Source organism: Callithrix jacchus, chromosome 4 (assembly GCF_049354715.1).
Source record: "Callithrix jacchus isolate 240 chromosome 4, calJac240_pri, whole genome shotgun sequence".
NCBI classification, from domain to species: domain Eukaryota; kingdom Metazoa; phylum Chordata; class Mammalia; order Primates; family Cebidae; genus Callithrix; species Callithrix jacchus.
In genome coordinates, this window is record NC_133505.1 from 31,039,047 (window position 1) to 31,064,193 (window position 25,147).

The window sequence follows — 25,147 nt, forward strand, 5'->3', positions numbered from 1 at the left end:
TCTAATTTGATTGCACTGTGGTCTAAGAGACTGGTTGTTATGATTTCCATCCTTTTGCATTTGCTGAGGAGTGATTTACTTCCAATTACATGGTCAATTTTAGAGTAAGTACAATATGGTGCTGATAAGAATGTATATTCTATGGATTTGGGGTGTCGAGTTCCGTAGATGTCTATTAGGTCCGCTTGGTCCAGATCTGAGTTCAAGTCCTGGGTATCCTTGTTAATTTTCTGTCTCATTGATCTATTTAATATTGACAGTGGAGTGTTAAGGTCTTCCACTATTATAGTGTGGGAGTCTAAGTCTCTTTGTAGGTCATTAAGAACTTGCTTTAGGTATCTGCGTGCTCCTGTATTGGGTGCATGTATATTTAAGATAGTTAGCTCTTCTTGATGCATTGATTCTTTTACCATTATGTAATGCCCTGTCTCTTTTGATCTATGTTGGTTTAAAGTCTATTTTATCAGAGACTAGGATTGCAACCCCTGCTTTGTTTTGCTCTCTATTTGTTTGGTAAATCTTTCTCCATTCCTTTATTTTGAGTCTCTTTGTGTCTTTGCACATGAGATGGGTCTCCTGAGTACAGTGCACGATGGTTCTTGACTCTTTATCCTATTTGCCAGTCTGTGTCTTTTGATTGGGTCATTCAGCACTTTTACATTTAAGGTTAATATTGTTATGTGTTAATTTGATTCTGCCATTTTGATACTAGCTGGTTGTTTTGCCCATTAGTTGATGCAGTTTCTTCATTGTGTTGATGGTCTTACCATTTGGTACTGTTTTTGCAGTGTTTTTCCAAGTTTATTGCTTCCTTTAGGAGCTCTTGTAAGATAGGCCTGGGGTGACAAAATCTCTCAGCAATTGCTTGTCCGTAAAAAATTTTATTTCTCCTTAACTTATGAAGCTAAGTTTGGCTGAATATGAAATTCGGGTTGAAAGTTCTTTTCTTTAAGTATGTTGAATATTGGCTCTGACTCTCCACTGGCTTATAAGCCAGGGTTTCTGCTGAGGGATCTTCTGTGAGTCTGAAGGGCTTCCCCTTGTGGGTAACTCGACCTTTCTCTTGGGCTGCACTTAGTGTTTTTTCCGTCATTTCATCCCTGGTGAATCTGACAATTAATTAAGTGCCTTGGGGTTGCTCTTCTTGAGGACTATTTTTGTGGTGTTCTCTGTATTTCCTGGATTTGAATGTTGGCTTGCCTTGCTAGGTTGGGAAAATTCTGCTGGATAATATCCTGAAGAGTGTTTTCCAGCTTGGTTTCATTCTCCCTATCACATTCAGGTACACCGATCAAACGTAGATTAGGTCTTTTCACGTAATCCATATTTCTTGGAGGCTTTGTTCATTTCTTTTCACTCTTTTTTTCTCTAATCTTGCCTTCTCGTTTTATTTCTTTGAGTTGATCTTCCATCAATGATATCCTTTCTTTTGCTTGATCAATTCTGCTATTGAAAGTTGTGTATGCTTCTCGAAGTTCTCATGCTGTGTTTTTCAGCTCCATCAAGTCATTTATGTTGTTATCTAAGCTGGTTTTTCTAGTTAGCATTTCATCTAACCGTTTTTCAAGTTCTTAAGTTTCTTTGCAGTAGGTTAGAACATGTTCCTTTAGCTCAGAGAAATTTGTTGTTACCCACCTTTTGAAGTCTGCTGCTGTCAATTCATCAAAGTCTTTCTCCATCCTGTTTTGTTCCCTTTCTGTGAGAAGTTGTAAGGCCTTGGAGGAAAAGAGACTTTCTGGTTTTTGGTGATTTCAGCCTGTTTGTGCTGGTTTCTTCCCATCTTTGCAGATTTATCCACCTTTGGTTTTTGAAGTTGGTTACTTTTGGATGGGGTCTCTGAGTGGTTGTCCTTTCTGTTGATGTTGAAGCTATTTCTTTCTGTTTAAATTTTCCTTCTAACAAACAGGCTCCTCTGCTGCAGGACTGCTGGAGGTCCACTCCAGACCCTGTTTGCCTGAGAATCAACCACAGGGGCTGCCAAACCTCAAGTATTGCTGCCTGTTCCTTCTTCTGGTAGCTTTGTCCCAGAGGGGTACCCACCAGATGTCAGCCAGAGCTCTTCTGTATGAGGTGTCTCTTTGGATATATGGGGGTCAGGGAGCTACTTAAGGAGGCAGTCTGTCCCTCATCACTTCCTAAGTGCTGTGCTGGGAACTCTGTTGCTTCCTTCAGAGCTGCTGGGCAGGATGTTTAAGTCTGCTGGAGTGGAACTCACAATGGCCCCTTTTCCCAGGTGCTCTGTCCCAGGAAGGTGGGGCTTTATTTATAAGCCCCTGATGGGCTGCTGCCTTTTTTTCAGAGACACCCTACCCAGCCAGGAGGGAATCTAGTCAGTCTGTCTGCAGAGGCGTTACTGAGCTGCTGCCGGGTCTGCCCAGCTGCTGTGTAAACTTCCTTGCGATTTTGTTTACACAGGCAAGGTTAGAACTTCCTCTGTAATGGCAGATGCCCCTCTCTCCCATAGAGCTCGACTGTCCCAGGTCGAACTCAAACTGCTGTGCTGGCTGCAAAAATCTCGAGTCAATGGGTTTCAGTTCACGGGTCTTTGTGGAGGTAGGATCACTTGGCTTCCTGCCTTCAGCCCCCTTTTTTTCAGGGGAATGGGCGGTTCTGTCTTGTAGGCATTCAGGTGCCAGCTAAAACAGCTGTCCAGTTTTGTGCTGGAAACCCAAGGCGCCAGCTAAATCGGCTGCCCAGTTTTATGCTGGAAACCATGGCGCTGGTGTTTTTGGCACCGGCGGGAATCTCCTGGTCTGTGGGCTGTAAAGTCCATGGGAAAAGCACAGTATCTGAGTCCGAGTACCGGAGTGGTCGGAAAAGTCCCCAATGGCCTCCCTTGGGTAGGAGAGGGAGTCCTCTAGCCCTTTGCACTTCCTGGGTGGGGCAACACCCCACCCTGCCTCAGTTTGCCCTCCTTGGGCTGCACCTACTGTCCAGCCAGTCCCATTGAGATGAACCTGGTACCTTGGTTGGAAATTCAGACATCACCCGCCTTCTGGGTCGCTCTCACTGGGAACTGTGCTCCGGAACTGTTCCCATTCAGCCATCTTGGTGGAAGTCCCCATGTAGTTTTTTTTATTTATTTGTTTGTTTGTTTGTGACAGAGTCTCACTCCATCACCAGGCTAGAGTGTCAGTGGTCTCTCTGCAACCTCTGCCTCCCAGGTTAAAGTGATTCTCCTGCCTCAGCCTCCCGAGTAGATGGGATTACAGGCGTATGCCACCATACCCAGCTAACTTTTGTATTTTTAGTAGAGACGGGGTTTCACCGTGTTGGCCAGAATGGTCTTGATCTCTTGACCTCATTAGCTGCCTGCCTTGGCCTCCTAAAGTGCTGTGGGATTACAGGCATGAGCCCCAGTGCACCCAGCCTGAAAAAAAGGTTTTTTTTAAAAAAACATAATTGCTATGCTAGAGAAGAGAAAAAAATGGGACTTTTAAGGCAGTGAACGTATATGGTATGATACTGTAATGTTGGATACATGTATTATAAGTTATACATTTGTCAAAACTCATAAAATGTCCAACACAAAGAGCCCCAATGTAAACTGTGGAATGTAGTTAATAGCATGTCAGTGTTGGTTCATCAGTAGCAACAGCTGTGCAAACTAATACCAGATCTTAATAACAGGAAACAGGATGGAGTGACAGTGAAGGACTATATGGAATTTTGATTTAATTTTTCTGTAAACCTAATAAAACTGCTCAGAAAAATAAAAAACGTTGTAAACTGCCAAAACAAAACAGCAAAGCACCACGTTTCCCAATTCCAAATAATAAAATTAATTAATAGACCTGAATGTTGGGAAGGCATGCTGAATAGTTTTAGAAATTCCTGTTGTAAATGTAAGTTACATTTGAATCATTTGCTCAGTTTTGCATCAGTATGACTCCCATGGTGAAGATGCCTTTACATGTTTTCCAATGGTTTTGACTTTTCCTCCTAGTTTCTGATATATTCTAATCAATATGAAGAAAATACCAGTGCTGGAAACGAGAAGTATCTTCTACATCTGAAAATTTTTTAGTTAATTAATTAATTTATTTAGAGGTGGAGTTTTGCTCTTGTTGCTCAGGCTAGAGTGCAGTGGTGGATCTCGGCTCACCACAACCTCCACCTCCCATGTTCAAGTGATTCTCCTGCGTCAGCCTCCTCAGTATCTGGGATTACAGGCATGTGTCACCATGCCTAGCTAATTTTTTGTATTTTTAGTAGAGACTGGGTTGGTCAGACTGGTCTCGAACTTCCCATCTCAGGTGATCCCCCCCGCCTCAGCCTTCCAAAGTGCTGGGATTATAGGCGTGAGCCACTGTGCCTGTCCTTACATCTGAAACTTAAGAAGTTAACTGCAGAAAATATTTCATGTGAGAATGTTACTGGGAGAAAGGATGCTGACTTGCCATCACCTAACAGGGACTGGCATGCTCTTTCTGTGAAGGGCAGTATACTGTTTTTTTGGCCATGAGGTCTCAGTTGCTATTACTCAGCTCTACTCTTATAGTGTGAAAGCAGCCTTAGATGACATGGAATCAAATGAATGTGGCTATGCTCTGATAAAGCTTTATTTACAAGAACAGGTAGCAGACAAGATTTCTCTTGATGACTGTAATTTCTTGACTCTTATTTTTATTTTCCATAAGTTATTGGGGTATACAGTTGGCATTTGGTTACATGAGTAAGTTCTTTAGTTGTGACTTGTGAGATTTTGGTACACCCATCACATGAGCAGTATGCACTTAACCATATTTGTAATCTTTTATCGCTCACCTCCCTCACCTTCCTCCCACTCTTCCCCCAAGTCCCCAAAATCCATTGTATCATTCTTAGGCCTTTGCATCATATGATCCTCATATGATCCCACATATCAGTGAGAACATATGATGTTTGGTTTTTCATTCCTGATTTACTTCACTTAGAATAGTGGTCGCCAGTTTCATTCAGGTCACTGCAAATGCTGTTAATTCATTCCTTTTTATGGCTGTGTAGTATTCCATCACACACACACACACACACACACACACACACACACACACACACGAGCTGCAAAAATAATGCATAGCAGCTGTAGTAGTTTGCATTCTTACCAGCAATGTACAAGTGTTCACTGTTCACCGCATCCACTCCGACATCTACTGTTTTTTCATTTTTCGATTATGGCCGTTCTTGTAGGAGTAAGATGATATGCATTGTGGTTTTGATTTGCATTTCCCTGATAATTAGTGATGTTGAGCATTTTTTCATGTTTGTTGGCTATTTGTATATCTTCTTTTGAGAGATGTCTATTTATGTCCTTAGCCCATTTTTTGATGGGATTGTTTTTTCATTTTTTTCTCTTCTTTTTTTTTTTTTTTGAGATGGAGTCTTTCTCTGACGCCAAGTTAGAGTGCCTCTGCCTCCCAGGTTCAAGTGATTCTCCTGCCTCAGCTTCTTAAGTAGCTTGGAGTACAGGCATGTGCCACCACACCCAGCTAGTTTTTGTATTTTTAGTAGAGATAGGGTTTCACCATATTGACCAGATAGTCTCAATCTCTCGACTTCATGATCCACCTGCCTTGGTCTCTGAAAGTGCTGGGATTACAGGCATACGCCGCTGTGCCCAGCTGATTGTTTTTTTTTTTTTTTCTTACTGATTTGTTTAAGTTGGTTGTAGATTTGTTTAAGTTGGTTGTAGATATTAGTCCTTTGTGAGATGCATAGATTGTGAAGATTTTCTCCCACTCTGTAGGTTGTGTTTACTCTGCTGACTGTTCCTTTTTCCATGGAAAAGCTCTTTAGCTTAATTAGGTCCCAGCTATACTTTGTTTTAATTTCATGTGCTTTTGAGTTCTTGGTTATGAAATCTTGGCCTAAGCCAACATGTAGATGGATTTTTCCAACGTTATCTTCTAGAATTTTTATAGTTTCAGGTCTTAGGCTTAAGTCTTTAATCCATCTTGAGTTGATTTTTGTATAAGGTGACAAATGAGGATCCAATTTCATTCTTCTACATGTGGCTAGCCAATTATCCCAGCATCATTTGTTGAAAAGGTGTTCTGGGTTCTCTATTCTATTCTGGGTTCTCTATTCTGTTCCATGGTTCTCTGTGTCTGTTTTTATACCAGTACCACACTGTTTTAGTGACTATGGCCTTATAGTATAGTTTTAAATCAGATAGTGTGATGCCTCCAGATTTGTTGTTTTTGCTTAGCCTTGCTTTGACTATGTGGGCTCTTTTTTGGTTCCATATGAATTTTAGAATTGTTTTTTTCCAATTCTGTGAAGAATGATAGTGGTATTTTCATGGGAATTGCATTGAATTTGTAGATTGCTTTTGACAGTATGGTCATTTTTACAATATTGATTGTGCCCATCCATGAATGTGGGTTTTGTTTCCATTTGTTCTTGTCATCTACAATTTCTTTCAGCAGTGTTTTGTAGTTTTCATTGTATAAGTCTTCTGAAAGACCTAACTCCTTGGTTAGGTATATTCCTAAGTATTTTATTTTATTTTTGCAGCTGTTGTAAAAGGGGTTGAGTTCTTGATTTGATTCTTCACTTGGTTGCTGTTGGTGTATAGAAGAGCTACTGATTTGTAATCTTGTATCTGGAAGCTTTGCTGACTTCTTTTATCAATTCTAAGAGCTTTCTGGAGGAGTCCTTAGAGTTTTCAAGGCAAACAATCATATTGTTAGCAAACAGTGACAGATTGACTTCCTCTTTACTGATTTGGATGCTCTTTCTTTCTCTTGTCTGATTGCTCTGGCTAGGACTTGTAGTACTGTGTTGAAGAGGAGTGGTGAGAGTGGTCATCCTTCTCTTGTTCTAGTTCTTGGAGGGAATGCTTTCAAGCTTTCAACTTTTCTCCATTCAGTATTGTGTTGGCTATGAGTTTGTCATAGATGGCTTTTATTACATTAAGGTATGTCCATTGTGTGCCAGTTTTACTGAGAGTTTTAGTCATAAAGGGATGCTGGATTTTGTTGAATGCTTTTTCTGTATCTATTGAGATGATCATGTAATTTTTGTGTTCAATTCTGTTTATGTGGTATTTCATATTCATTGATCTGTGTATGTTAAACCACCACTGCATCCCTGATATGAAACCCACTTGATCATGGTGGATTATCTTTTTGATATGTTGTTGGATTCAGCTACTGGTATTTTGTTAAGGATCTTAGCATCTATATTCATCAAGGATATTAGTCTATTGTTTTCTTTTTTGGTTATTTCCTTTCCTGATTTAAGTATTAGAGTGATACTGGTTTCTAGACTAAATTAGAGAAGGTTTCTTCTTTCTTTATCTTGTGGAATAGTATCAAAAGGTTTGGTACCAATTCTTTGAATGTCTGGTAGAATTCTACTGAATCCATCTGGTCCTGGACTTGAATTTGGTGATAATTTTTAAATTACCATTTCTTTTTTTTGAGATGGAGTTTTGCTCTTGTTACCCAGGCTGGAGTGCAATGGCGCGATCTCAGCTCACCGCAACCTCTGCCTCCTGGGTTCAGGCAATTCTCCTGCCTCAGCCTCCCCAGTAGCTGGGATTACAGGCACGTGCCACCATGCCCAGCTAATTTTTTGTATTTTGAGTAGAGACGGGGTTTCACCATGTTGACCAGGATGGTCTTGATCTCTTGACCTCGTGATCCACCTGCCTCGGCCTCCCAAAGTGCTGGGATTACAGGCTTGAGCCACCACACCTGGCCTAAATTACCATTTCAATAGCGCTGCTCATTATTGGTCTCTTCAGGGTATCTAATTCTTCCTGATTTAAGCCAGGAGTGTTGTATTTTTCCAGGAATTTATTCATCTCTTCTAGGTTTTCTAGTTTATGTGTGTAAAGATGTTCATAGTAGCCTTGAGGGATCTTTTGTATTTCAGGGGTGTCAGTTGTAATATTTCCTGTTGTGTTTCTTAGTGAGGTTATTTGGATTTTCTCTCATCTTTTCTTTGTTAATCGTGCTAACGGTCTGTCAGTTTCATTTATCTTTTCTAAGAACTATTTTTTTTTTTCCGAGGTGAAGTCTTGCTTTGTCATCCAGGCTGGAGTGCAGTGGCCCCATCTTGGCTCAGTGCAGCCTCCACCTCTTGGGTTCAAACAATTCTACTGCCTCAGCTTCCCAGAACCAGCTTTTTGTTTCATTTATCTTTTGTATTTTTGTTGTTTTCGTTTCAATTTCATTTAGTTCTGCTCTGATCTAGGTTATTTTATTTCTTCTCTTGGGTTTGGGTTTGTTTTGTGTTTGTGAGTTCTTTGAGGTGTGACCTTAGAATATCACTTTGTGCTCTTTCAGTCTTTGATGTAGGTGCTTAGGGCTATGAACTTCTCTTAGTACTGCTTTTGCTGTATCCTGGAGGTTTTGATAGGTTATATCATTATTGTCCTTCAGTTGTAATAATTTTTTAACTTCCATCTTGATTTCTTTTTTGACCTAGTGCTCATTCAGAAGCAGATTAATTTCCATGTATTTGCATGATTTTGAAGGTTCCTTTTGGAGTTGAATTCCAGTTTTATTCCACTGTGGTCTGAAGGAGTGACTAATATAATTTCAATTTTCTTAATTTATTGAGGCTTGTTTTATGGCCTATCATATGGTCTATCTTGGAGAAAGTTCCATGTGCTGTTGAATAGAATGTATTTTGCGGTTGTTGGATGAAGTGTTATGTATGTATCTGTTAAGTCCATATGTTCCAAGGTATCATTTAAATCCATTCTTTGTTGACTTACTGTCTTGATGACCAGTCTAGGGCTGTCAGTGGAATATTGAAGTCCCCCACTATTATTGTATTTCTATCTCATTGCTTAGGTCTATTAGTAATTATTTTATAAGCTTGGAAGCTCCAGTGTTAGGTCCATATATGTTTAGGATTGTGATATTTTCCTGTTAGACAAAGCCTTTTACCATTATATGATGTCACTCTTTGTCTCTTTTAACTGCTGTTGCTTTAGAGTTTGTTTTGTCTGGTGTAAGAATAGCTACCTTTGCTGGCTTTTGGTGTCTATTTGCATGAAATGCCTTTTTCCACAGCTTTAGGTGAGTCTCCGGAAGCAGCAGAGATTTGGTTGTTGAGTTATTCATTCTATGGTTCTGTATCTTTTAAGTGGAACATTTAGGCCATTCATTTACATTCAATGTTCGTATTGAAATGTGAGGTACCATTGCATTCATCTTGATCTTTGTTACCATTATACTTTGGTTTTCTTGTTTTTGCTTTGTAATGTATATTTTTGTTTTTATAGGTCCTGTGTGAGTTATTCTTTAAAGAAGTTCTGCTTTGTTGTGTTTCCAGGCTTTGTTTCAAGAGTTAAGAGTTCCTTTCAGCATTCTTGTAGTGGTGGCTTGGTAATGGCGGATTCTATCAGCATTCGTTTGTCTGAAAAAGATTGTATCTTTCCTTCATATGTGATGCTTAGTTTCACTGGATACAAAATTCTTGGTTAATAATTGTTTTGTTTGAGGAGGCTAAAGATAGGGCCCCAGTGTAGAATTTCTGCTGAGAAATCTGCTGTTAATCTGATGGGTTATCCTTTACAGGTTACCTGGTATTTCTGTCTCACAGCTCTTAAGGTTCTTTCCTTAGTTTTAACTTTGGATAACCTGATGACAGTGTACCTAGGTGATGATCTTTTTGTAATGAATTTCTCAGGTGTTCTTTGTGCTGCTTGTATTTGGACATCTAGGTTTCTAGCAGGGCTGGGGAAGTTTTCTATGATTATTTCCCCAGTTATATTTTCCAAGCTTTTAGAATTATCTTCTTCCTCAGGAATACTGATTATTCTTAGGTTTGGTCATTTAACATAATCCCAGACTTCTTGGAGGCTTGTCTTTATTTTCTTATTCCTTTTTCTTTGTCTTTGTTGGATTAGGTTAATTCGAAGACCTTGTCTTTGAGCTCTGCATTTCTTTCTTCTGCTTGTTCAGTTCTATTGCTGAGACAGTCCAGAGCATTTTGTATTTCTAAAAGTGTGTCCAAAGTTTCCTGAATTTTTAATTGTTTTTTTCTTATCTATTTCCTTGAATATTTCTCCCTTCACTTTTTTATTTATTTATTTATTTTTTTTTTTTTAAATTTTTTATTGGATTTTAGGTTTTGGGGTACATGAGCAGAGCATGCAAGACAGTTGTGTAGGTACACACATGGCAGTGTGCTTTGCTTTTCTTCTCCCCTTCACCCACATTTGGCATTTCTCCCCAGGCTATCTCTCGCCACCTCCCCCTCCCACTGGCCCTCCCCTTTTCCCCCCAATAGACCCCAGTGTTTAGTACTCCCCTTTCTGTGTCCATGTGTTCTCATTTTTCATCACCCACCTATGAGTGAGGATATGCGGTGTTTCATTTTCTGTTCTTGTGTCAGTTTGCTGAGGATGATGTTTTCCAGATTCATCCATGTCCCTACAAACAACACAAACTCATCATTTCTGATTGCTGCATAATATTCCATGGTGTATATGTGCCACATTTTTCCAATCCAGTCTATTATCAATGGGCATTTGGGTTGATTCCAGGTCTTTGCTATTGTAAACAGTGCTGCAGTGAACATTCATGTACATGTGTCCTTATAGTAGAACGATTTATAGTCTTTTGGATATATACCCAGTAATGGGATTGCTGGGTCAAATGGAATTTCTATTTCTAAGGCCTTGAGGAATCGCCACACTGTCTTCCACAATGGTTGAACTAATTTACACTCCCACCAACAGTGTAAAAGTGTTCCTTTTTCTCCACATCCTCTCCAGCATCTGTTGTCTCCAGATTTTTTAATGATCGCCATTCTAACTGGCGTGAGATGGTATCTCAATGTGGTTTTGATTTGCATCTCTCTGATGACCAGTGACGATGAGCATTTTTTCATATGATTGTTGGCCTCATATATGTCTTCTTTCGTAAAGTATCTGTTCATATCCTTTGCCCACTTTTGAATGGGCTTGTTTGTTTTTTCCTATAAATCCGTTTGAGTTCTTTGTAAATTCTGGATATCAGCCCTTTGTCAGATGGGTAGACTGCGAAAATTTTTTCCCATTCTGTTGGTTGCCGATCCACTCTAGTTACTGTTTCTTTTGCTGTGCAGAAGCTGTGGAGTTTGATTAGGTCCCATTTGTCTATTTTGGCTTTTGTTGCCAATGCTTTTGGTGTTTTGTTCATGAAGTCCTTGCCTACTCCTATGTCCTGGATGGTTTTGCCTAGATTTCCTTCTAGCGTTTTTATGGTGCCAGGTCTTATGTTTAAGTCTTTAATCCATCTGGAGTTAATTTTAGTGTAAGGTGTCAGGAAGGGGTCCAATTTCTGCTTTCTGCACATTGCTAGCCAGTTTTCCCAACACCATTTGTTAAACATGGAATCCTTTCCCCATTGCTTGTTTCTGTCAGGTTTATCAAAGATTGTGTAGTTGTATGTATGTTGTGTTGCCTCCGTTGCCTCTGTTTTGTTCCATTGGTCTATATCTCTGTTTTGGTACCAGTACCATGCTGTTTTGATTACTGTAGCCTTGTAGTATAGTTTGAAATCCGGTAGTGTGATGCCCCCCGCTGTGTTCTTTTTGCTTAGAATTGACTTGGCTATGCGGGCTCTCTTTTGGTTCCATATGAAGTTCATGGTGGTTTTTTCCAGTTCTGTGAAGAAAGTCAATGGTAGCTTGATGGGGATAGCATTGATTCTGTAAATTACTTTGGGCAGTATAGCCATTTTCACGATATTAATTCTTCCTAACCATGAACATGGAATGTTTCTCCATCTGTTTGTGTCCTCTCTGATTTCGTTGAGCAGTGGTTTGTAGTTCTCCTTGAAGAGGTCTCTTACGTTCCTTGTGAGTTGTATTCCAAGGTATTTTATTCTTTTTGTAGCAATTGCGAATGGCAGTTCGCTCTTGATTTGACTTTCTTTAAGTCTGTTATTGGTGTAGACGAATGCTTGTGATTTTTGTACATTGATTTTATATCCTGAGACTTTGCTGAAGTTGCTTATCAGTTTCAGGAGTTTTTGGGCTGAGGCGATGGGGTCTTCTAGGTATACTATCATGTCGTCTGCAAATAGAGACAATTTGGCTTCCACCTTTCCTATTTGAATACCCTTCATTTCTTTTTCTTTCCTGATTGCTCTGGCTAGAACTTCCAGTACTATATTGAATAGGAGTGGTGAGAGAGGGCATCCTTGTCTAGTGCCAGATTTTAAAGGGAATGCTTCCAGTTTTTGCCCATTCAGTATGATATTGGCTGTTGGTTTGTCATAAATAGCTTTTATTACTTTGAGATACGTTCCATCGATACCGAGTTTATTGAGGGTTTTTAGCATAAAGGGCTGTTGAATTTTGTCAAATGCCTTCTCTGCGTCAATTGAGATAATCATGTGGTTTTTGTTTTTGGTTCTGTTTATGTGGTGAATTACGTTGATAGACTTGCGTATGTTGAACCAGCCTTGCATCCCTGGGAGGAATCCTACTTGATCATGATGAATAAGTTTTTTGATTTGCTGTTGCAGTCGGCTTGCCAATATTTTATTGAAGATTTTTGCATCTATGTTCATCATGGATATTGGCCTGAAGTTTTCTTTTCTTGTTGGGTCTCTGCCGGGTTTTGGTATCAGGATGATGTTGGTCTCATAAAATGATTTGGGAAGGATTCCCTCTTTTTGGATTGTTTGAAATAGTGTTAGAAGGAATGGTACCAGCTCCTCCTTGTGTGTCTGGTAGAATTCGGCTGTGAACCCGTCTGGACCTGGGCTTTTTTTGTGTGGTAGGCTCTTAATTGCTGCCTCAACTTCAGACCTTGTTATTGGTTCATTCATAGTTTCAGCTTCCTCCTGGTTTAGGCTTGGGAGGACACAGGAGTCCAGGAATTTATCCATTTCTTCCAGGTTTACTAGTTTATGCGCATAGAGTTGTTTGTAATATTCTCTGATGATGGTTTGAATTTCTGTGGAATCTGTGGTGATTTCCCCTTTATCATTTTTTATTGCATCTATTTGGTTGTTCTCTCTTTTATTTTTAATCAATCTGGCTAGTGGTCTGTCTATTTTGTTGATCTTTTCAAAAAACCAGCTCTTGGATTTATTGATTTTTTGAAGGGTTTTTCGTGTCTCGATCTCCTTCAGCTCAGCTCTGATCTTAGTTATTTCTTGTCTTCTGCTGGGTTTTGAGTTTTTTTGATCTTGCTCCTCTAGCTCTTTCAATTTTGACGATAGGGTGTCAATTTTGGATCTCTCCATTCTCCTCATATGGGCACTTATTGCTATATACTTTCCTCTAGAGACTGCTTTAAATGTGTCCCAGAGGTTCTGGCACGTTGTGTCTTCGTTCTCATTGGTTTCGAAGAACTTCTTTATTTTTGCCTTCATTTCGTTGTTTACCCAGTCAACATTCAAGAGCCAGTTGTTCAGTTTCCATGAAGCTGTGCGGTTCTGGGTCGGTTTCTGAATTCTGAGTTCTAACTTGATTGCACTATGGTCTGAGAGGCTGTTTGTTATGATTTCAGTTGTTTTGCATTTGTTCAGCAGTGCTTTACTTCCAATTATGTGGTCAATTTTAGAGTAGGTGTGATGTGGTGCTGAGAAGAATGTGTATTCTGTGGATTTGGGGTGGAGAGTTCTGTAAATGTCTATCAGGTTTGCTTGCTCCAGGTCTGAGTTCAAGCCCTGGATATCCTTGTTGATTTTCTGTCTGGTTGATCTGTCTAATATTGACAGTGGAGTGTTAAAGTCTCCCACTATTATTGTGTGGGAGACTAAGTCCTTTTGTAAGTCATTAAGAACTTGCCTTATGTATCTGGGTGCTCCTGCATTGGGTCCATATATGTTTAGGATCGTTAGCTCTTCTTGTTGTATTGATCCTTTTACCATTATGTAATGGCCTTCTTTGTCTCTTTTGATCTTTGTTGCTTTAACGTCTATTTTATCAGAGATGAGTATTGCAACACCTGCTTTTTTTTGCTTTCCATTAGCTTGGTAAATCTTCCTCCATCCCTTTATTTTGAGCCTTTGTGTATCCTTGCATGTGAGATGGGTTTCCTGGATACAGCACACTGATGGGTTTTGGCTTTTTATCCAATTTGCCAGTCTGTGTCTTTTGATTGGTGCATTTAGTCCATTTACATTTAGGGTTAATATTGTTATGTGTGAATTTGATACTACCATTTTGATGCTAAGTGGCTGTTTTGCCTGTTAGTTGTTGTAGATTCTTCATTATGTTGAAGCTCTTTAGCATTCAGTGTGATATTGGAATGGCTGGTACTGGTTGATCCTTTCTATGTGTAGTGCCTCTTTTAGGAGCTCTTGTGAAGCAGGCCTGGTGGTGACAGAATCTCTGAGTAGTTGCTTATTCGCAAAGGATTTTATTTTTCCTTCACTTCTGAAGCTCAGTTTGGCTGGATATGAAATTCTGGGTTGAAAGTTCTTTTCTTTAAGAATGTTGAATATTGGCCCCCACTCTCTTCTGGCTTGTAGTGTTTCTGCCGAGAGATCTGCTGTGAGTCTGATGGGCTTCCCTTTGTGGGTGACCCGACCTTTCTCTCTGGCTGCCCTTAGTATTCTCTCCTTTATTTCAACCCTATTGAATCAGAGGATTATGTGCCTTGGGGTTGCTCTTCTTGCGGAATATCTTTGTGATGTTCTCTGTATTTCCTGCAATTGAGTGTTGGCCTGTCTTGCTAGGTGGGGGAAATTTTCCTGGATGATGTCCTGAAGAGTATTTTCCAGCTTGGATTCATTCTCTTCGTCCCCTTCTGGTACACCTATCAAACGTAGGTTAGGTCTTTTCACATAGTCCCACATTTCTTGGAGACTTTGTTCATTCCTTTTTGCACTTTTTTCTCTAATCTTGGTTTCTCGTTTTATTTCATTGAGTTGGTCTTCGACTTCAGATATTCTTTCCTCTGCGTGGTCAATTCGGCTATTGAAACTTGTGTTTGCTTCGCGAAGTTCTCGTATTGTGTTTTTCAGCTCCTTTAATTCATTCATATTCCTCTCTAAGTTATCCATTCTTGTTATCATTTCCTCGAATCTTTTTTCAAATCTTTTTTCAAGGTTCTTAGTTTCTTTGCATTGATTTAATACATGATCTTTTAGCTCACAAACGTTTCTCATTATCCATCTTCTGAAGTCTAATTCCGTCATTTCGTCACAGTCATTCTCCGTCCAGCTTTGTTCCCTTGCTGGTGAGGAGTTTTGGTCCTTTCTAGGAGGTGAGGTGTTCTGGTTTTGGGTGTTTTCCTCCTTTTTGCGCTGGTTTCTTCCCGTCTTTGTGGATTTTTCCGCTGGTCGTCTGCGTATTTGCTGACTTTTCGATTGGGTCTCTGAGTGGACACCCGGAATGTTGATGATGAAGTATTTCTGTTGCTTGATTTTCCTTCTACCAGTCTAGCCCCTTCGCTGTACGACTGCTGAGGTCCGCTCCAGACCCTGCTTGTCTGGGGTGCACCTCTAGCAGCTGTGGCACAGCGAGGGATGCTACCAGTTTCTTTTTCTGCTATCTTTGTCCCAGGATGATGCCTGCCTAATGTCAGTCTTTTGGATATAGAGGGGTCAGGGAGCTGCTTGAGGAGACAGTTTGTACTTTATAGGGGTTTAATTGCTGAGCTGTGCGCTCTGTTGTTCCTTCAGGGCTGTTAGGCTGCTATGTTTGATTCTGCTGCAACAGAGCTCATTAAAAAACCCTTTTGTTTTTTTTCCCTCAAATGCTCTGTGTTGAGGGGTTCGGGCTTTATTTTTGGATGTTCGATGAGGTGTCCTGCCCAGCTAGAAGGCAGACTAGCCACTGTTTGGCTGCCGAGGCTCCGCCCTGCTGTTGTGTGATTCGCCCCGTTCCTACAGGCTCTGCTGTGGTCTCCGCCACGCCCTGCGGCGGAGTCTCTTCGTTGTAGCGTGTTGCCTCAGCAACGGCAGGCTGCGTCAGCAGTGGGCGTGTATCTCAGTAGGGACGAGTTGCCTCGGCAATGGCTGGCTGCGTCAGCAGTGGGCGTGTATCTCAGTTGGGGCGGGTTGCCTCGGCAACGGCTGGCTGCGTCAGCAGTGGTCGTGTATCTCAGTTGGGGCGGGTTGCCTCCGTAGTGGTGGACGCCCCTCCCCCACAGAGCGTCTCTGGCGGTCTGCTCCGGATAGTTTGAAATCGCGGTTTTGTTCGTCCCACTGGGTATCCCAAACGATCTGTCCCTACAATCCCCTGGGCTGAGCTTCTGTCCAAGTCTCGTTCAGTCTCAAGTCCAGCCCTCTCAAGTCTCAGGTTGCCGGTTCAACAAGGCACCCGGACAAGCGCGCCCTGTGGGGATTGCTGGGTAAGGCCGGCCGCCGCCGCTCCGGCTGCTGGCTTCGCCAGGTAGACCTACTGCCTGGCGTCCCGTGTCTTTTTTATACTTGGGAGATTCCCCGTTCTGTGGGCAACAAAGATCAGTCTGGAAATGCAGCTCAGACTCACTGTTTGCGGATTCAACGCGAGCTCCAATCCTGGGTTGTTCTCACAGCGCCATCTTGAGTCCTCCTCCCACTTTTTTTTTTTTTAATTTCCTTGCATTGGGCTTTGCATTTCTGTGGTCCCTCCTTGATCAGCTTAATAACAGACCTCTTGGATTTTTTTTTTCCCCCAGGTAAATCAGGGATTGCATCCATTGCTGGTGAACTAGTGTGACTTTTTGGGGGATGTTGAAGATACTTATTTTGTCATATTACTAGGGTTGGTTTTCTGGTTCCTTCTCATTTGGGTAGGCTCTGTCAGAGGGAAGGTTTAGGGCTGAAGGCTGTTGTTCAGATTCTTTTGTCCCACAGGGTATTCCCTTGAGGTAGCACCCTCCCCCTTTTCCTGTGGGTGTGACTTCTTGTGAGCCAAACTACTTGATTGTTGTCTCTTTTCTGGGTCTAGCCACCCAGCGATTCCACCTGGCTCTGGGTACTGGGAGTTGTCTGCCCAGAATCCTGTGATGTGAACCATCTATGGGTCTCTCAGCCATGGATACCAGTGCCTGTTCTGGTGGAGGTGGCAGTGGGTGCAGTGGACTCTGTGAGGGTCCATAGCTTATGTGGTTGAATGCTCTATTTTTGTGCTGGTTGGCCTCCTGCCAGGAGGTGGTACTTTCCAGAAAGCATCAGCTGTAGTACTGTGGAGACGGACCACTGGTAAGTGGGGCCCTAGAACTCCCAAGATGGTATGTCCTTTGTTTTCCACTACCAGGGTGAGTAGGGAAGGACAATCGGGTGGGGGTCAGAGGTGTCTGAGCTCAGACTCTCCTTGGTGGGTCCTGTAGTGGCTGCTGTGGGGGATGGGATGAGATTCCCAGGTCACTGGAGTTGTGTACCTAGGACAATTATGGCTGCCTCTGCTGAGTCATGTAGGTTTTCAGGGAAGTGGGGTAAAGCTGGCAATCACAGGCCTCACCCAGTTCCTATGCAAACAGAAGGGCCAGTCTCACTCCCACTGTGCCGCCCGCCCCCAGCAGCCCTGAGTTAGTTTCCAGGTAGAGGGCAAGACAGACTTGAAAACCTGCCCCAGGCTACCCGCCTCCCAGCTGTAAACTAAAAGGGCCTGTGGAGTCTGCACACCGGATTTTTTCATCCTCTCCCTCACCGAGTTCTGGCCAGGAGGCTTCTCACCCCATTCAAAATTGTTACAAAATTCAGCTAAAGAATTCCTTCTCCCTGTGGGGTTTTACCCCCTGCTCCTCAGGCCACCCTCTAGATGTATCCCTGTGGTGCCAGGCAGGAATGGGATGCTCAGGGACCCAGCAAGCTCCCAGGGCCTTTCTGCTGCTTCCTCTACCGCTGTATTTCACCCACCTCTCCATATTGAGTCAGCTCCAGGTAAAGTCAGAAACTTCCCCCGCAGCTTCTTCTTCCCCCACAGAAGACCTTCAGCTTCTCCAGTGGAGGTGAGTGTTCAGGAGAAGAGGGTCTGCCTTTCCCACTTCCGCAGTTGGGGCACTCAAAGTATTTGCAGTGTCTCCCAGGTCCTGCAAGAGCAGTCCACGTCCTTCAGAGGGTCTGAGATTTCTGGTTTGTTCTTACAGTTGATCTGGAGCTAAAATTCATAGTGTGAGCCTCCGCAGCTCTTTCTGGAGCTATAATCCAGGCCTGCCTCCCATCGCCATGCTGATCTCTCCCACTAAATCAGTTTCCTGGCTCTTGATCTAAAATGCACATCAGGAAAGCTCACTGAATAAGTAAATAAAGAGATTCCATAAAAGAAACTTTAATGTATTCCTCAAGATTTCCTGCAAGGTCAGGTATTACAGGTAAACAGTTTAGATTTTCGTTTGTGATTTGGAAACCTAGCATGAGTGACTCCATTTTGAGTTTCTCTGTTGGATGTAGTGCAGCAACTAAGTCTAAATCAGTGGCTTTTCATAATTTTATTTAATAATGCTATATGATCAAAGCTACAGGTAGGAAAAATAGTGGTTCTAAATGTTATTAAACAAAGAGAATGGAAACAGATGGACTAAGTGTTCAATCCAGAAAGGTAGGAAGAAGATAGCCAAACACAGAGAGGAGTTGATACTAAATGGAAAATGATGAAGTTAATCTGGTTCTTCTGAAAAAAGAAAATATAATTGACAACTTATATCAAAGACTGTTTTTTATAAAAATTAGTAAAACAGTTGTTGATTGGCACATCTAACCCTGAGAAAATATTTACACATATTCAAGACAGAATGAAAAAGGTGATAAAAACCACAGTGATACATAAAAGTAGCATATTAAATTTGAAAATCAAATGACATTTTTGACTTTTTCAAAATACAGCAAAATTGTCTTTAAGACATATGGACATATAAGCGTGAAAGAAATTCCCAAATAATCATAGCCAACAAGGCATTAGAAATAGATGGCTTTAGAAGCTACTTACAAGAAACAGAATATTTGGGAGGCCAAGGCAGGTGGATCACGAGGTCAAGAGATCAAGACCATCCTGGTCAACATGGTGAAACCTCGTCTCTACTAAAAATACAAAAAATTAGCTGGGTATGGTGGCGTGTGCCTGTAATCCCAGCTACTCAGGAGGCTGAGGCAGGAGAATTGCCTGAACCCAGGAGGCAGAGGTTGTGGTGAACCGAGATCATGCCATTGCACTCCAGCCTGGGTTACAAGATCGAAACTCTGTCTCAAAAAAAAAAAAAAGAAAAAAAAGAAACAGAATATTCCTATGCTATTTAAGCTACTATGAGATGACAAGTTTGGGGAACTTGGCATTCTTTCTGTAAGTGAAACCTAACTGCTGTGGATATAGAACTGCCCAATAATATTGAAATGCTGAATGTGTCTGGATACCAAAAGCACAGAAACAATACAAGAGAAAATAATTTTAGACCAGTTACAAGTAAAATTAACGATGTAGAACTCCTAAATAAAATGTTAGCAAATCAAATCCAGGAGTGACTAGAACATGGAACCAAGTACTGTTTATTCCTAGATTATAGAGTAATTGAGTACTTAGAAGTTTATTACTTTTATTTACTGTATTTGGTGAAAAAAATATCTTGAAGGATGAGGAAAGGTATTTGATAAAATTTAATATCCATTCCTAATTTAAAAAATAGAACCCCAAGAAACTAAAAGTAGGTAAATATTTTGTGGCACAATAAAGTATTAATAGCAAACATCATGTTAATGGTGAAATGTTAGAGCATGTATTGTCAGTAGTTCTTGAGCAGACAGAATAAATCTTGACATATAAAATAAAGATATATAGTGTATAATACAGATATATAGTATATTTATGGTATTATTCATAAAATTGAGAGCAATTAGGGAAAAAAAACCTAAAAGACTCTTAGGGGCACTAATAACAAACAATTTGGGAAACACTGCTCTAGAGGGTTCCTTTTTAGTTACAGATAAGACAAAGATGCTTGCTAATACCACTGTTACTCAGCAGTGTTTTGAAAATTACAGCAAACGCAATGCCAGTTAAATAAATGGCATAAACCTTGAAGAGTAAGAGCCATAATTACAGTACATGAAGATAGTAAGATTTTCTACATAAGAAACATAAAAGATCAATTGAAAAAGAATTTCAGGAGAGAGATTCAGTAACTTGACTGATTTCAAGATATTGTATATTATGTGAACTCCCCAAGAACAGAACTGGATAATTTATTGACAGTCATAAAAAAATGGTTTGAATAAGTGAGAGGATTTAATGTTATAGATATTTTAAATATCCTGAAATAATCTTGCAGTTGATACATTTCATACATTCATTTAACAAATGTGTTGAAAACCAGTTGCATGCCGGATACTGTTCTAAATGTTGGGTGTACAGCGGTGTATGGAACAGGTAAGAACTCCTTTCCTCTAACTTACATTATTATGGTTAGAGCTAGACCGTAAACAGAGAAGTGTAAGTATGTAATATGTGAGGGTGGTGACAATTCCCATCAAAATTCCAGGAAGATTATTTTTAGACTCTGACAAAATATTTTAAAGTTCATCTGGAGCAGTATCTGTGAGAGAATGAGAGAAGTTCTGATAGATTGTCCTATTCAATATTGAAATATAATATAGAAATTAAATCACTGGTACAGGTGCAAGATAGGGCAGTGGGAGAAAATATAGAGAGGGTCAGGAAACATTCAGGAGAAAAATGAGAATTTTTGTCTAAAATAAAATTGACATTTCAGATTAGTGGAAAAGTGAATTTCGTGAATTGTGTGTATCAGCTGGGTATTCAGTACTCCAAAAAAGATTTCAACTGAGTCAAACAACTAAGTTATAAAAACAGATAACATTTAAAGTACCAGAAACAGGACTTTGAAAGCATGACCCTAGAAGTAGCAGAGAAAAAGTCAATAGGTTTGACATAAAAAGATTCAATATTTTCCAAGGGCAAAGAGCACCAAAAACACTGTGAAAAGTCACATGATAAACTGAGGAAGATATTTACAGTACATGTAATGGACAGAGGGTTGATGTTCTTGCTAGAGATCTTAAAATAAAAACAAAATAAACAATAAAAAGATGCAAGGGGCATAAAATGGAATTCACACATAGTGCAAGTTGACATCTTTTTTTTTTTTTTTTTTTTTTGCCTGGTAGAGTGCTACAGATAAAACAGATTGCTAATACTCAATGTTGCTTGTGGTCTGGAGTGTTCATGCAGCTTTCTTCAGGCCAGTTTGAGAATATTCGGATTTTAAATGTGCATTCATTGACCAGCACTTCACCTCCGAATTTAATGCAAGAAAATTATTGGGTAAATAGGCAAAACTATTTTGTCCAAAAATGTTCATTTTGTTCATAATAGCAAAAAATGGGAAATCATCTAAATTGTCATTTGTGTTATAACTCTATACATTGGAAAACCGATCAGCCATGAAAATGATGTAAGTATGTCTCACCAACATGGAAAGATGCCTGTTACATATTTTATGTGTGAAGGTGAGGTTGTAAAATATGTGCCTAGTATGCTATAATTTCATAAGACATGTGGCACTGTATCTTCATATATGCTTATAGATGAAGATGGTATCAGTGTATATTAAAAGTGGTTATCTGAGTGATGATTTTGTCTTCATTAGTGTTTAGAATACTAAGAAGTTTCTGCAGTGGAATGCCTACTCTTTTAATAACCAGAATTGAAACAGGGAATTTTGTGTGAGGGCTCGAGGGAAGGTAAGAAAGGGCGTGGGGACGCCCTTCTGTGGCCCCAGGCCTAGGGCTGTGGAATCCAGAACAGAACCCGGAACCTGAGTGCCTGCCCTGCTGGGGGCCAGAGGGAGGGCAGCGCCGCGGACCAAAGTGGACCGGAAGGGAGCGTGACGTGTGGCATCCTCCTCAGAGGGCCCAGCGTTGCCTTTGCCGATATCATGAAGTTTCGCGCCAAGATCACAGGCAAGGACTCTCTAGACCTGTTCATCCAAGTCAGCAGCACAGTGGCGAGGCTGGTGAAGGTCTGCATGCTCCGCGTGTGCCCCAACGGGTTGTGTTTCGGCTCTGTGGGCTCAGGCGGCCTTCAGGAAGCCAGGCTGTGGTGCGAGGTGCAGCAGCGGGCCTTCCAGCAGTTTCTCATGGAAGGTGTCTCGGAAGGGCTGAATGAGATTCATCTGGAGCTGACGGCGGAGCACCTGTCCAGGGCGGCGAGAAGCGCGGTGGGTGCATCCTCACTGAAGCTGCAGCTCACCAACAAGCGCTGTCCCTGCCTCACGGTGATGGTGGAGCTGGCCTCACCCCTGGGCCGTGTTCGCAGCGTGATGCACGATCTGCCCGTGCGGGTGCTTCCCAGAAGAGTGTGGCGAGACTGCCTGCTGCCCAGCCTGCGCCCCTCGGACGTGAGCATCTACCTGCCGCGCTGGAGGACGCTGAGGAGCATCGTGGAGAGGCTGGTGAACGTGGGCAGTCACGTGCTGCTGGAAGCAAACCTCAGTGGCAGGATGACCCTGAGTATAGAGACGGAGGTGGTGTCAATTAAAAGTTATTTTAAAAATCTTGGAAACCCTCCAAAGTCGGCTGTTGATGTGCCTCAAAACAGAGACCTGGAGAGCATGGTGCAAGTGCGGGTAGATAATCGGAAGCTTCTGCAGTTTTTGGAGGGACAGCAAATAAATCCTATGACGGCTTTATGCAATATTTGGGACAATACTCTTCTTCATCTTGTTTTGGTTCAAGAAGATGTCTCTCTTCAGTATTTCATTCCTGCCTTGTAAAAATACAGCCAACTTAGGTTTTTTTTTTTTAATCTTAAGAACTTTTCAAAACCGAAACAGACCCTGAGTTAATTGGTTTGGAAGTTTGTACCTTCTCTGACTTAATGCTAGGCGTATATTTTGTTGAGCTCTTCCTCCTTTGCAAAATTTATATTAAAGCATTGATAAAACAGTTGGGTAGTTTACCTTTTTGTTTTTTGACTTTGTCAGTTTTTTTCATGCTTAAGATTCTAACAAGAAAATTATTCTTCAACTCTTTGTTGGGGGAGGAGGAAGAGGGTTATATAATGAAATAAATATATTTGAATACTGAAACAGTTGCATCAGTATTTTTATTATAAAATGCTATTGTGTAAAGCGGAACCGTTCTCCTTTTAAAGTATGTATAAACGTGTTCCTAGGGCTTTTCTTATGTAGAGAGCTAAATATAGCTGCAAGATATAAGGTATTTAACATTTGTGTGCATTACATATTGTTTGTTAAGCTGCGTTTTGTCATAGGATATATCAAAGACTATATCAATATACCTGGTTTTTAGATTTATTATCTACATAGTTTGAATTGCTAATTTACTAGGTTCATTTTTCACATGTATCATATTCACATTAGGAATCAAGGATATGTAGGCATATCTCAGAGATATTCCAAGTTTGGTTCCAGACCACTGAGGTAAAGCAAATATTACAATAAAGTCAGATGAGTTTTTTGGATTTTCAGTATATATAAAAGTTATATGTGCACTGTACTGTACTCTGTTGAGTGTACAATAGTACTATATCTAAAAAATGTACACATCTTAATTTTAAAATACTTGTTTGGTAAAAAATGCTACTCATCATCTGAGCCCTCAGCAAGTCATAATCTTTTTGCTGGTGACCTCCCTCTTGATAGCTGCTGACCAATTCCAGTGGTGGTTATTGAAGACTAGGGTAGCTGTGACAATTTCTTAAAATAAGATAGTGAACTTGCTGGATCAATTGACTTTCATGAAAGATTTCTCTGTCGCATGGGGTGCTTTGGGTATTTTATCCACAGCAGAACTTCTTTCAAAATAGTCAGTCCTCTCAAACCCTGCCACTGGTTTATCAACCAAGTTTATATACGGTACTAAATCTTTTGTTGTTATTTCAGCAATATTCACAACATCTTCACCAGGAGTAGATTCTATCTCAAAAAAATCATGTTCTTTGCTCATCTATAAGAAGCAACTCTCTGTTTTTTGAAAAGATTATAGCAATTCCTTAAGTCTCTCCTTTTTTTTTTTAGACAGGGTTTTACTCTGTTGCTCAAGCTGGAGTGCAATGGCACAATCATGGCTTAACTGCAGCTTCAAACTTCCAGGCTCAAGCACTCCTCCTGCCACAGCTTCTTCCTTACCTGGGACTAGAGACACACGCCACCATGCCCAGCTAACTTTTTAATTTTTCTTTTATAAAGAGGGAGTCTCACTGTGTTGACCAGGCTGGTTTTGAACTTCTGTCCTTAAGTGATCCTCCTGCCTTTACCTTTCACAGTGCTGGGATTATAGGCATGACCCACCATGCCCAGCCTCCACTTCTAATTCTAGTTCTCTTGCAGTGACATCTTCCACCGAATCTTGAACTACTTAATGTCATCCGTATTGGTTGGAATCAACTTCTTTTAGACTCCCGTTAGTGTTGATATTTTGACCTCCTCCCATGAATCATCAGTGTTCTTAATGCCATCTAGAATGATGAATCCTTTGCAGAAGGTTTTCCATTTACTTTGCCAAGATCCATTAGAGAATCACTATCAATAGCAGCTATAGACATACAAAATTTATTTCTGAAATAAGATTTGCAAGATGAAATTAATCCCTGATCCATGGACTGCGAAATGGATATTGTTGGCAGTCATGAAAACATTCATTTCCTTTTGTATCTCCACCAGAACTCTTGGGTGACCAGGTGCACTGTCAATGAGCAGTAATATTTTGAAAGAAATCTTTTTTTTTCCAAGGATTAGGTTTAAACAATGAGCTTACATTATTCAGTAAAAGCTATGCTGTAAACAGATGCACTGTCATCTAGGCTTTGTTGTTCTATTGATAAAACACAGGCAGAGTAGATTTATCATAATTCTTAAGAGCCCTAAGGATTTTCAGAATGGAAAGTGAGCGTTGGCTTCAATTGAAAGTCACCAGCTGCATTAGCCCCTAACAACAGAGTCAGCCTGTCCTTGAAGCTTTGAAGCCAGATATTTACTTCTCATCTCTAGCTATGAAAGTCCTAGATAGCATCTTCTTCCAATTGAAGGCTATTTGTCTTCATTGAAATCTGTTGTTGAGTGTAGCCACCTTCTTCAGTGATCTTGTAATAGCTAGATATGCTGGATAACTTGCTGCAGCTTCTGCATAAGTACTTGCTGTTTCACCTTGCATTTTTATGTTCTGGAAATAACTTCTTTCCATAAACGTTAAGAACCATCCTCTAACTTCAGTCTTTTCTTCTGCAGTTTCCTCACTTTTCTAAGCCTTTATAGCATTGGAGAGAGTTAGGGCTTTACACTGGTTTAGGTTTTGGCTTAAGG

At 40.7% G+C, this 25,147-nt stretch overlaps 2 protein-coding genes across 5 annotated transcripts in view; both read left to right on the forward strand.

Annotated features, from left to right (window-relative positions):
• EXOC2 (exocyst complex component 2) overlaps nt 1–25,147 on the forward strand; it is a 227,262-nt gene that overhangs the window by 26,373 nt on the left and 175,742 nt on the right. The gene's annotated exons all lie outside the window — the stretch shown is intronic.
• On the forward strand, nt 20,961–23,676 carry HUS1B (HUS1 checkpoint clamp component B). The gene has a single exon (XM_002746280.6). It carries the CDS (start codon nt 21,761–21,763, stop codon nt 22,595–22,597), a length of 837 nt encoding a protein of 278 aa, XP_002746326.3. The 5' UTR covers nt 20,961–21,760; the 3' UTR covers nt 22,598–23,676.